At 41.5% G+C, this 12840-nt stretch overlaps 2 protein-coding genes across 2 annotated transcripts; one reads left to right on the top strand and one right to left on the bottom strand.

Moving 5' to 3' along the window:
* Positions 1-24: 24 nt before the first annotated feature.
* Positions 25-4861, bottom strand: trmt2a (tRNA methyltransferase 2A). Its single transcript, XM_076104237.1, has 12 exons — positions 4685-4861; positions 3555-4190; positions 3296-3404; positions 2944-3125; positions 2658-2772; positions 2431-2546; positions 2206-2317; positions 1984-2106; positions 1630-1705; positions 1281-1397; positions 1094-1190; positions 25-915 (listed from the first exon to the last, which is right to left on the bottom strand). Exons 2-12 carry the CDS (start codon positions 4175-4177, stop codon positions 780-782), a joined length of 1806 nt encoding a protein of 601 aa, XP_075960352.1. The 5' UTR covers positions 4178-4190; positions 4685-4861; the 3' UTR covers positions 25-779.
* A 583-nt stretch (positions 4862-5444) lies between these two features.
* On the top strand, positions 5445-9809 carry ranbp1 (RAN binding protein 1). Its single transcript, XM_076104238.1, has 6 exons — positions 5445-5596; positions 7107-7240; positions 7377-7534; positions 7750-7878; positions 8099-8167; positions 8643-9809. Exons 1-6 carry the CDS (start codon positions 5582-5584, stop codon positions 8786-8788), a joined length of 651 nt encoding a protein of 216 aa, XP_075960353.1. The 5' UTR covers positions 5445-5581; the 3' UTR covers positions 8789-9809.
* The last annotated feature ends 3031 nt before the right edge of the window (positions 9810-12840 follow it).

Below are 12840 nucleotides of genomic sequence, written 5' to 3'. Positions count from 1 at the left end.
GTTCCAGAATGATGAAACAAGAAGTTAAACAACTGAGGTGGCACTTTAATACTTTGAGCTATTTATTCCGTAGTACCCACTGCTCCAGCTTTACGCTTTAACAGTCGGAACAAGGTATCGAGCTTCAGGAGGTGAAGGCTAAAATTTTATTCAAGATAGCATTGTAATTTAAGACATGAATGCATCTAACAAAAGTTCTCAAACTAAAAAAAGCATAACAGGCCAAAGGACAGTCCATAACGCTCAGTTAACCAAATATAGTGCAAAGCATACTGTATTAACAGCAACTTTATTTAATTAATATTGCATTACAAAAGAGGACTGGATTTGAATGAACTGACCCTTTAAAATTAAGACCTTGCAGTTTACTTCAACAGGAAAAAAAAAACAAATTTCAAAGAAGTGAGTGCATACATTTCTAGTATGGAAAGCCCATGCTACCTATCAAAGGACAGGGCCTGTCTTTAAAAGCTAAGACCCTCTGAGCGTCCCAAAACCCATACGATACTATTTAGTGAGCCAGTATTTTCTAATACATTGTCAATTTCAATGTGCCAAAAATACCAGGATGTCCAACTGGACATCCCCATTTAGCAGTTTGCAAGGCAGAATGCAATGTTATGACAATTCCGAATCACATCCTTACTAATATACGGCCGGATGCAGTAGGACATCCTGATATTTCTGACATACAAAATCTTTTTCTGGCACACTAAACAGTATGGTAGTGTGGGTATCAGAAGGCACAGAATGTCTCCTCCTTATTGCTTGCTGGTCTTCTAGGAGTCGTAGTCCACTCTCTCCAGCAGCAAAAGCATCTCGACGTGCATGGTCTGAGGGAACAGATCCACGGCCATGGCTCGCACCGGTCGAAATGGAGCCCCATGAACTCGCTTGGATGGTGCTCTGCACAGACTAACAGACAGAAAGATCTCACGTAAGATTCACCATTTCATAGAATTGGCCGCCTTTCAAAATATATCTGATATGACAGTGGACATAGTTATTCAGGCTTTAGTTTTCAATCTCACAAAAATTGAATTCATCGTTTCTGCTGCTTAAAAACCGCCAAATTAAAAACACACGGACTCACTCAATGAAGTTGTTCATGGCAGCCTTAGCATTGCATGCTACATAAACCAGCCTCTTCAGATGCTCTGCCCTCCTGATGGCAAGTATAACCTTGGAATCTGTTTGATAAAGACAAAAAAAAACTTAAATATGTGACAAATCCTGAGGTGAGTAACGTTCATTTTTCACGGTTTGGGCCGTTTACTCACGTAGGCCGGCCCTCGGCGGATCCACAATGGCTGTGAGGTTGGGCGACACGAGAGCATTGAGGATGTTGGGGAACACGTCCTCGGCTTTCCCACAGTGAAACTCCACATTACTCAGACCTTCAAATACAAACAAAGGAAAAACTAGAATTACTGCCTCCGCCAACCAGTCAAACACTTTCTCATTTCTACAATAAGTTTGGGGGCAAAAAGGACTTAAACTTTATTAATCCCGAGGGAAACTGTTGAATGAACATCTATTGGTTGAATTACCAACCGTCCTGCATTTATGAATATTCACAGTCCATACATAAAATCACTGGAGGTCATTTGATGTTATCTGGTCTCTTACCATTGACCTTTGCATTAACCTTGGCATCCTCCACGGCCTCCTGGCACATTTCGATTCCAATCACCTTCTTCACCCTCTAAAGACAAAAGAGAACAAAGATGTCAAAACCTGCCAGAACAAAGAAAGAATGGAACATTTCAAAAGTGTTTTGTGTGCGAACATTGTTATATCTCTTTGCCAATAATTGTACGAACCCTAATAAAGGCGTTTAAAAAAAGACCCCAAAAAAAGGTATACACGGAAAGGATGAGATGCGAGAGACTGTTACAGTGTCTATTACTAACTCCTGTCAGTTGTCATTATCAACACATAGTCACAGGTGAATTAAGTTTGTGTTGCAGACAACTACGTCACCTTAGCCAGAGAGAGGCCGATGGTTCCCGTCCCACAGCACACATCCAGCACGGTGCTGTCCTGGTCCAGCTGGGCCCATTCCCCCACAGCAGAGTACAGCACCTCAGCAGCTCCTGTATTCACCTGCCAGGTAACACAAGACCCATTTCACAGCTGGAACCATAATGCATCTGTGCGTTGTAAAACACAAAAGGACTTTTCTCTGAGGTACATCTGTCTTACTTGGAAGAAGGAATGAGGAGATATTCTAAACTTTAGACCCAGGAGTTCCTCATGAATGCTGGCCTCTCCAGCCACCAGCTCACAGGGCAAGTCCTCTAGGTTAGGCGAAGTCCTGGTAAGCCAAAAAAACATTCATTTAGTGCAGTACTTGGATATTTTCATAGTCTGCGCTCCACTGTTTGTCCTGCATCTTGACTAATTGAGCATCAGGATTTCTTTTCTTGCCTTTGACCCTCTCTGACAAAGTAAAGAGAGGTTACTCCGCTGTCTTTCCCCTCTCCTTCTGTAAAGTACGTCTTCATGGAGCTCTTTAATGCTTTGATTTCGTCTTCTTGGAGTTTCTAAAGGAGCGATTAAAACAAGTAAGAGACATCAAAAAGAAGAACTCTAACCGTGCGACTCTATTATCAGCAAACGTAAAGTACGTAAAGAGAACGTGTCCTCCTCCTCACCTGCGGGTGGAAGAACGCGACAGCCATGGCTTGTTTGGTCCTCGTAGTCCTTACAGTCAGCTGCTTCCAGTGTCCTTCATATGTTTCAGGACTGTACACAGAGTACGATGTTGTCCTGTATGCAAAATAACAGCCAGATTAAATGCAATGGCGGAAATGTGTCCGATGTCCGAAGACTTGATTCTTTAAGTCTATGAAACCCTAAAAAATAAATACTGCATGTGAATGTAGTTTGGTTTCCCATATCCATTCCTTGCTGTGGACTATCTCGACCATGCGACGATACCTGATGAACTTCTGAAACTCGCTGACCACTCTCTTGGCCTCGGCCGAGACGTGGCGCGTCTCGCCCGGCCCCACCACAGCACAGGAGCCGCCTTTATATTTCCCCAGGCGGAAACCGATGGTCTTATCCTCCCCGTCTGCACCCACCGAAATGAGGAACTCACACTTGTTCCTGTAGTCCGTCTGCCACGATGCAGGTAGAGAAATATGAAACGGGATTAAGGAGATATTAGACACACCGCTGCTTTACAAGGTGTTAAATGTATTGTTAAAAAGTATGTATTTATAATAGTGTGCCGTATGCGTTTGTCAGTAAAAATGTGAAATGAGTTAGACCCGACATGTAGACATACCTGTGTAGGAGACGGTCGGATAGCTTCCAGAGAACAACACATTCTGTTGTACTTCCCTTTCTGCGCAAACAGCCACGGCAACATGGCTTTGTTGGTGCTGCCGATCTCTCTGAAAAAGAAACAACAGAGAAGCCCTTCAATGGAGAACATTTGGTCAAATTCTCATGTTGATACTGCACAACACCTGCAGCAGATCAGCTGTGGACACACATGGTACCACATGGATGAATCAGACCGTGTATAAAATGACAGCACTCACTTGGCCAGCCTCTGCAGAACCCCCACCACCTCCTGCTCCTTCCTCCTCAGCTGCTCCTCATACGGCACGTTCCACAGAGGAGTCACCACGTTGGCTATCTGGACACTGAGCGGCTCCTCTTCCTCGTCCCCCTCTGCTCGCTTGGATGGGGGCTGCCCTCCCGCCAGCTCTCCTTCCTCCTGCCTCCTCTTCCTCAGGATGGGGTCCACTTTGGGTTTGGCCAGCCTGACGCTGAGCACCTGGCCCTTCCACTGCATGCCGTGGACCATCTTCATGGCCTTGTCGCGCTCTTCTTCGTTCTTGAAGGTGACGAAGGCGAACGTCTGCTTGCCAAACAGCTTGATTTTGTGCGGGTTGAGGCCGTGTTTGGCCAGGAACTTCTTCAGGTCGTTGAAACCAGTGAACTTGGGGAGATTCTTGATCTCCACTTTGTAGATCTCGGACGTGAAGAGGTCCTCTTTGATGTAGCGGTACATGTCCGGGTCAGAGGCGGCCTCGTTCCCCCCTTCTGCTTTGTCGTCAGACTTTACGTCATCGTTGTTGGAGACCTGAGGGAGGTCATCCGGCTTCTCCTCGTGTGAGGCGGGAGTATCAGCCACTGGGCTGCTGCTGACATCTGCCATCACTCTGTTGATGCTGTGAAAATAACAATCCGATTAGCAGACTGATACTGATCTTACATTCAGAATGAATAACTATATGTGAAAACAAGTTTTTAACAGTACCAGACATTAGTTTTTATTTACTTTATTTTTTTACAATCAAACGATAGCTGGACAGATTGTGCTCAAATATCAAGCTTGGTTGAGACATTGCAACTTGTTATAATGGACTCAATAAACTTTACAATCCAAATGTAACGTTAAAAAGGAACGTTTACAACTTAAAACTGCTTTAACTGCTTCTGCGGACTTGAGTTTTGGCACTTGCACTGCACAAAGAGGTATTTTATGTTCGCTTCGGGCTGAGGTGGCAACTAACATACACTGAAGTTGCGTTCTTCCTTGCTTAACGAAAACGATTCGCCATTATCTGTTTTAATAACTAACAGCTTACTGTTAAATGCCATGCTAAATATCAGCAACGGTCACAGTCGATTGAAGTAGAGACAATGTCTTTCATGGACCTACCTTTTTATATTCAACTTCCACTTTCACAGAAGTGTACAGGGCGCTGCCATGTTGATTTAACCACGTGGAGCGGAGAGAACTGTGAACTCATTTAAAGTGGTAGTCGTCTTTTTAAAAAAGGTCCATCTTCTTCAGTGGGAAATGATCGTCTCTCTCGGTACTTTACATTTACATGACCTTGTATACAGTGTGAAATTACTAATTAAAAAAAAAAAAATGCGTTTAAAGGATTTCTGTTTACCATTAATTGTTTCAACTTCTTTTAACCTTTTTTATCTATCTCCAAGTGAAAATGTTTTTTTAATAAAACTGTAGACCTACTAAATGCTCCACAACAGCTCATTATAAACTAAAATAACAGAGGTTACAAAATGTAGTTCAGGCCCTTAATTATCAAAACTATACTGTGCTCAAATGTTGCATGTTAGTGAATAAATGTGCAGACGGTGGGAGAAAGAGGGTCAGTAAGGGCTCATAGCTTATTTAATTAACATATTACAAAAATTAGAAGACATTACTTTGTTGCACAACAATGTTTAACTGATATCCTCGCCTTGCTTAATGTATTATGATGATCCAGTCTTTTCTCTCTATGCATAGAATATCCTAAGATTCACCATCTAAAGTTTTACATTTCAATTTATTAAAGCATATAATTTTTGCAGTATATATTTTTAATAAAAACAGCATTTTCTCAAGTGTGATTTGTGATACAGGCAAAGAGAGTAGAGCGGCGGTGCGCGCGCGCTTTCACAATGTGGACGCGCGGGCATACGTAGGAAATTCGGCGCGCGAAAGCCGTAGCAGGAAGTGAGAGCAGCTGAGGGGGAAACGGCGGCCAGTCTGGGATTTGAATCTATCTAACTACTTCCATAATCTACAAACATCTAAATTAATATGGCAGACCCGAAGGTGAGGTCGCGCATTTTAGGTCATCCATTGCACTATGTTCGCCTTTGAATCGAAATTTGATGGCAAACCTGGTATTTTATATGTCGAAATGCGTCAAAGTTTTGTAAAGGAAGCTGCGAGCGAGAAATGCCGACAATGATGTATTTCGTGATGCTGTATGGGCTAATTTGACTGTTTTCGAGGCCATATGATCTAATGAAAGTTTAAAGCGCAACTAGAAAAGCCCTCTGCTAGATTTTATATTCGTACGCATTTCTTCTGAGTTAATGTTGATGCGCTCAAAAGCCCCCTGAAGTGTGCAGCCAGTCAGCATGTTAACATTAGCATCATATACTGGTCATTAGCTAGCTGCTTAGGGAGGCGATGTGCACACAACTGCTAACAATAACTGTTGCAGTCGTCAGCAATTTGAACGGGGTATTTAACAATCTAACATGTAACCAGCTGGCCAAAGACGATGGTGATCCCTGCGTTGCTCGTCTTTATCTGCCAAGCACGACAAGTTGCTAACATTTGTTAGCTAACGTTAGCTTTAATAGCAGGGCGCTGGAGCCAGTGACTGCGTATTATCGGGCAGTTGGCAGTAACAATGTTACTGTGAGTGGAGTGTCAGTTAGCCTTAAAACCGTGTCACCTGAATATATTGTCAAATTAATTGTGGTGTTGGTTAACGAAACCCACCGTGGTGTGAAAAGTGAACCGATCACCGTTAGCTCTCGACTAGCCTGCTAGCGAAAGGCCTCGTTAACTATCGTTAGCAATGAGTTGTCTTAGAAAAACAAAGTTGAACTATTTACTAACAGTAATGAGTTAAAAATGCAACTGCGAAAAAAACTGAATTTTTTTATATAACCACCATTAAAGCAACTGCCTTATATCAAATACATTATACTGTTATATCTTTCTATTGTAATGTCACTGGCTTTTGTATAGCTTAAATACCTCCCGCAGCGGATGTAGCTAACGTGCTAACAGCTAGCTAGTGAAGCATAATGGTGTAGAAGTAGGGTTTCCACCCCGAGGAAGGAAAGTCCCCCGCATTTGCTCAGTTTCGCTAAACAGTTATTCACAGTGGGTCTTTTCACACTTTTCCACGGGTCATGAACTTGCGCCCTTTGTGTGGATAAGTTAGCCATCTTTAACCTCAGTCGGGTTTTCTTTTGTATGAAGAGCATGTGTTTTTGCCATATTTGTTGTGTATGTTTAGTCGTATGCACATCAACGTGAGAACATGCAACCTCAAATTGAATTAAAGATGCTGTGCTCAGCAATAGTGATTTACTAAAGGCTCTGCCACTTCCCATACAAAAGCTTTACTTAACCAATGAGCTCTTAAATCCCTCCATTGAAGCATCCATGGCCTGTTGGTCATTTTGTTCCAGTGAATGTTTAAAGAATCACACTGACCTAATCCACATGCCTAGTTTCTTTAACTTACTCTGAATGTCTGACACAGATATGTGGAAGTTTTTTTGCTTTAAGTTCATGCATTCGTTTCTTTTCCTTCTAGGACCAGGAAGAGCATGAGACCACTGCAGAAAATGTAGAAGACTCTAATCATGATCCCCAATTTGAGCCGATCGTGTCCCTTCCTGAGCAGGACGTGAAAACATTAGAGGAGGATGAGGAGGAACTCTTTAAAATGTAAGTTGTTTTAATACACTCGTGACTCCTTTTGTTCCCTCGCATGTTATTTGTATCAAGTGCTGTAATCTGTTATACATTTTGCTGAGCAGCCAGCACATTATATTTATGAAAGCCATATCATATTTTTCCCCAGGCGGGCTAAACTATATCGTTTTGCCTCTGAGAACGAACCACCAGAGTGGAAGGAGAGAGGAACCGGTGACGTCAAGCTGCTGAAACACAAAGAGAAGGGCACAATCCGCCTGCTGATGAGGAGAGACCGAACCTTGAAGATTTGTGCCAATCATCACAGTGAGTTTAGTTGCTATTTTACAGTAGTTTTGGGAACAACTGAAATGGTACCAAACTAATCAAAATGTTGAGCTTATACAGTTAGCCGTTAAGCAAAAGCAGTCCAACAATTTCCAGCTGATAGTTGTGCAACCACTTAATATGATGACCTCATATATTCTAAATGCTTTCATCTCTGCCTTCAAAGTGTTTATTTTCCCTCTTGTGAATTACAGTTGTACCTACCATGGAGCTGAAGCCCAATGCTGGCAGTGACAGGGCATGGGTGTGGAACACACTAGCAGATTATGCCGACGAAAGTCCCAAACCTGAACTCCTGGCAATACGCTTTTTAAATGCAGAAAGTAAGTATTTATACATTTTAGTCCAGTGTTACACTTGAAAGTAGTGACAAACGCCTGCAAGAAGCCCATTTTCTGCGTCTAAACTCTGGGCAACAAAGTCCCAGAAGCTATTTTCGAACAGGTCCACCGTTTGGCCAGTGGGGCTGCTTATTAATGCTACATTTGCAATCATACAGCAGCACCTTCATGTGAATGTTCACCAACTCTGTTCTGTTTACAGATGCTCAAAAGTTCAAGGGGAAGTTTGACGAGTGCAAGGAGGAGGTCAGAAAGACTCTGGAGGGAACAGGTACATGAAACTAACGCCATATTCTTTTTTTTTTAACAAATGTGGTGTTTGTTACACTGCTCTACTCAGGTTTGAGTGACGTGTATTGAGTACTGTTTTAAATATAATTCCAACAAGGGGTAACGTGTCTTACATGACAAGTTTCATAAGAATGCAGACTCACTCTGTTCTTTGCTGTTCACTCCAGCCTGGAACTTTTGTTGACTGCTACATGACCGTGCAGAATGTAACACGTTACTACCTTTCTGAAAGGCTGGTGTCCTTATGTTCTGCTACATTACAATCCAGAATTATCAGGTTGACACAACAGGTATGACTCTTCACTGGCCTCGCAATCCAACTGTCAAGGATTTTACACAAAGTAACACACGGGGAGTGTGATCTGTAAAGACAAATGTACACGCTAAGCAAATTAATTGTGTTCAAACTTTTCACAGCTTTTTCTTTGACTGTGCGTTTCACTGTTTTGCTACAGGCAACATTGATAGCGCAAACAAAGTGGCAGAGAAGCTGGAGGAACTCTCCGTAAAAGACAAGGCGTCGGATGAAAAGAAAGAGGTCAAAAAGGAGACTGAGAAGAAAGAAGATGAGGAAAAGGAGGTGAAGGCTGAGAAGAATTGAGAACCAAGAACTTGCTTTGCTGATTTTCAATTTATCAGTTTTCCTCTTTTTCTACAATAGACTCTAAAAGAACTGAATTTGGACACTTGCATATTATTAGATTTTTATTTTTATTGTTTGTTTTGCCTCAAGATCACAAGTCCTTGATGCCACTGAGGGGAAAATACAAGATAGCGAATTTATGAAAAAAAAACACGAAGCCGACCCCTTTCCCTCTTTGCACCACACCATGGACTGCACCGCTTTCCATCCTTGTCATCAACAGTTCAATGTTACATTTAACAAACTGTGAACAGAGGCTTGTGATAGTGATAATTCCCACATTGGGGTATTTTTTTTGTTTTGTTATTCTGAAGCAGAGTTTGTTTGTAGGGGGAGAGGATAATGTAGCCTGCTTGTTAGCAGCACAGAGTCAGGGGACCAGGCATTATGGAGGTGCATTATACGTATAACATCCCATGATGCATCTTACCCTGTCCACGCTTCCACTGCTAGAAACAAGTACGGTGAAGACTTCAGTGGTTGCCTTGTAGAAGTAGTTCTTTCTTGGTTCCTCCTTTCATTAGTTCTGTTGGGAACTGAATAGAAGAGGAATCCACTCCAGTGGCATCAGATGTGTACTGCAGATCGCAGTGTCCACTGACGGTTAACTGATAGGAGATCAGATGCACTTAGAGAAGCTTTTTTTTTTTTTTTTTGAATTATCTGAAAACCATGAAGTCCAAAGTCAACGGTTCATCAGAGTTTGGTGCAGCTATGCTCTGACTTAAATTTCTCCTTCTTTAGATCATAACATTCCCAGACTTAAAGCATGTAGAGTATATGTAACAGCGTGTGCCCTATCTGATCTGTGTGCTCACCACCCTCTCCTTTTCCTTTCCACTAATTGAGTTCTTAATCTTGCCTCTAAAGTGCCAGTGCATCTGTAAATACATGTATATGGATGAAATGTTGCTTTTCATTTGCACTCAAATGATTGGAAATGTTTCCTCCACCTTCGAATAAAAGCTGTCAAAGACCATGTTTGCATTCATGTAAAAATCTCTTGTAGCTAACGGTAAAATATGCAGGTATAGATAAAACACGATTATGTTGAGAGTTGTAGGAGTCAAGATAGCGTGGCTGGTTATATGCAAATGACTGCTTTGCATTTTGACTTTTAAAAAGTTAAACTATTAACATCTATGGCATATTAAAGACGGACCTTAATATCAATGTTGTGTCTTGAATTCACAAGAATCAGTCAAAGAGTTGGAAACTTTATTTACTCTGCTTAGATCATTGGGAAATATTTCCTCTTCACAAAAATAGGAACTCGTACATTTATAGTATATTTTAATACATAATGAATTTTCTATACGTTTCAAAAAATAAAATCAGCTCATGGCTGATAAAAGATTCATTACAGACTGTCAGGAATGGGTCCCTGACCTGCAGTGATGTCCATCCCAAAAAAAGATCATTGGACTAATGGCAGTCATCTTAAGGAGGAATGACATCGATAGTGTTTGTATATGTGGTCGTGATAGGGAGGGAGGGAGGGAGGGAGGGGGGTGTTTTCAGGCAACTTAGCAGCTAACACTCCATGTATTTCAAGATGTTCCAGTTAGCTGTTATGCTGACAATTACCCATCAGATTTGCCAAAAAAAGTATCCCTGTTATACCACCGCCTTACAACAGAAACAATGTTTAACCATTCAGAAATACATGACTTGAATAGAGTATCCTGTTACTTCACATTACTGTGTTCATGGTAAGGCAGCTGAGTGAGACCATGCCAGCCAGACGGTTGTTACTAAAGCGAGTGTGTCGATAACATCCGACTCTACCACAGCTACTGGCCTTCACACTCAGGAGAAAGGAATCTATGAATGCACCAGAAATGGGAAGAAAAAAGATCCTGTAAAAAGTGATGTCATTTCATAATTAAGCAAGATCATTCATTGCCTTGCACGTTAGCCTTTCTTTCAGAACTCTCTTACCCAGTCTTAAGTGTCCCACAAGTGTCACTCCTGCCATTTTCTGCTCCATACAAAACACGAATGTTAATTCATTGTACGATAGTGTTTCACCGAGCCACGTGTCATTGTGTGTGTGAAAGGTAGCTTTTCCTCTTAAAAGGCAACAACGGTTTATCCTTCATGCAAATGTAGCTGGACCAAATCTACCAATTTACATCCATGTATTTTCATATTCAGTTGGTGCAAAATATAAATAAAAACCGTCCACTTGGATATTATCAGTTCATTTTTATGGTCGAAAAGTAATACATGTTCTGTAACTTTTTTTCAATTAACAGCAAAAACAATAAAAAAGAAAAGAAAAGTCTTGCATCTCTTGAGCGTCGGGTAATACTGAAGCTGTACCAGACAGCTGCTGCAAATTGATTGATTTGATATTTTCAGTCTTCGTGATGTCACTGTGACATAGTAGCAATGTCACCCATCTACCGTCTCTGAGAAATGAAGGGGTGCGTCGTAGCCTTTTTTGGCACTGAAATGTCAAAGCAGCATCTATTGAAAGCCCAATCCTTGACTTGTGTACAGCATTGTGCACACATTGGCAAGTCGTTGACTGTTCACGAGTCAACGACTGACTTAAATATTTCACTTGCTCAAATCACATATCTTGTAATTGCATTTCATCATACCTTTTCTTTACACTGCAAGGGAAAACAAGCTATATTTACTTTATGGATTTCTACCCATTATAATGACCTCATTTATTAACTGAATTTATAATTTAGCAACAAAAAAACTCCACTCAAAATAAGACATCCATTCCAGGCTTAATTAACTATAAAAAAATGTATCAAACATAGCTTTTGAAAGGCTGGCTATATAAAAAGGAAAAAAAACATTAAAAAAAACTACAAAATAATAAATGGGTGACCAGTTATCTTCATTTTACTACATGGGACAATGGCTTGTTTCTCTACACCTTTCTATTCCTATGAGTAGAACACAAACAACTTACACACTAAACAAGTTATCTTCTTTCTTTTGACACAACACAAACAGAAAGTTTTGGTTGTGCAAGGCTGGACTCCTCCTGAACTCTTGGGATGAGGTATTCAAATCTGTCAGGACGCCAATATATCTTCCCAGCACTTGCGTCATGTTGAAATCCCCGAACTGAACGTCACTAAAACAAATGATGATGATGACGCACTGCACCTTTGTGAAGTGTATAAAGGGGGCTAAACTATATTCAAGCCCAACTAATCTGAGACAAAGAAGGGGCCATTCAAAGCCTGTGAATTAATATCAACTAGCATCTCTGCTGGTTGCATTCATTCCTGAGAAATTAGTTTTTGATAAAGAAGGAATTCCATTTTTCTTTTTTATCTTACTTTTAATCAACACGCCTTTCTCAATGAATTTGGAACGCGACCACCAGACCTGATACGATGACTTCCCTCTCTCGATATCCCCTTCCCCTGCTTCTCAACTCTTTTATCTCGTGTTGCCTGCAAATGCAGTTGGTGCTGATCTAACGGATCGGTCCTCCATCACTTCTCAAAGCTACGCTGGAGATGCCATGAACTGTACAAGTTAATGTGAAGCACCGTGACTTCTTGAGGTCAAATGACTTGGAAAGGACTTTAGTCTTCTCACAAAAGTCCATAGTGAGGATTGTCAGTGTTTAATTCATCTGTAGTGTTTTTGTTCAGCCTTCAGTGCTTTCTAGAGAAAAGTTAGTGTGACATTTGGAACAACTAAACGCTTCATGACCACAGCTGAGAGACAAAAGTAATACCATTAACGTTCCTCTCTTACGACCAAGATGATGAGCCACAAAATGTTAATGACAAGACACTCCTCACACATACAGCCGGCAGCGGTATCAACTGACAAACAACCCCTCTGTTACGAACATACACAGGCATTTGGCTAGACGGACCCACACAAGGGCAGACAGGTCCTCTGATTGGACAATAAATCCAAAACAGGGAGCGCTATGTGCCCCTGACTCTTGACTAAAATAACAGGAGAGCATCTCTTTGCAGGAGGGTGGTTGTTGTCATTGGAGGTCCATGCAGTGTCCCTGC

This window comes from Anarhichas minor, unplaced genomic scaffold, assembly GCF_050575085.1.
Source record: "Anarhichas minor isolate MPS153535 unplaced genomic scaffold, ASM5057508v1 ptg000030l, whole genome shotgun sequence".
Taxonomy (NCBI): Eukaryota; Metazoa; Chordata; class Actinopteri; order Perciformes; family Anarhichadidae; genus Anarhichas; species Anarhichas minor.
The sequence above is the reverse complement of the archived record's forward strand: the minus strand, read 5'-3'. Positions and strand labels throughout refer to the sequence as shown.

Bases quoted from the DNA above. Each gene is read 5' to 3' on its own strand.
- ranbp1 (XM_076104238.1), top strand. The intron at 7,535-7,749 runs GTGAGTTTAGTT...TGTGAATTACAG, and splicing joins GATTTGTGCCAATCATCACA to TTGTACCTACCATGGAGCTG. The intron at 7,879-8,098 runs GTAAGTATTTAT...TTCTGTTTACAG, and splicing joins ACGCTTTTTAAATGCAGAAA to ATGCTCAAAAGTTCAAGGGG.
- trmt2a (XM_076104237.1), bottom strand. From the start codon at position 4,177: ATGGCAGATGTCAGCAGCAGCCCAGTGGCTGATACTCCCGCCTCACAC. The intron at 1,706-1,983 runs GTGACGTAGTTG...TTTTGTCTTTAG, and splicing joins TCGGCCTCTCTCTGGCTAAG to AGGGTGAAGAAGGTGATTGG. The intron at 916-1,093 runs GTGAGTCCGTGT...TCTGTCTGTTAG, and splicing joins GCCATGAACAACTTCATTGA to TCTGTGCAGAGCACCATCCA.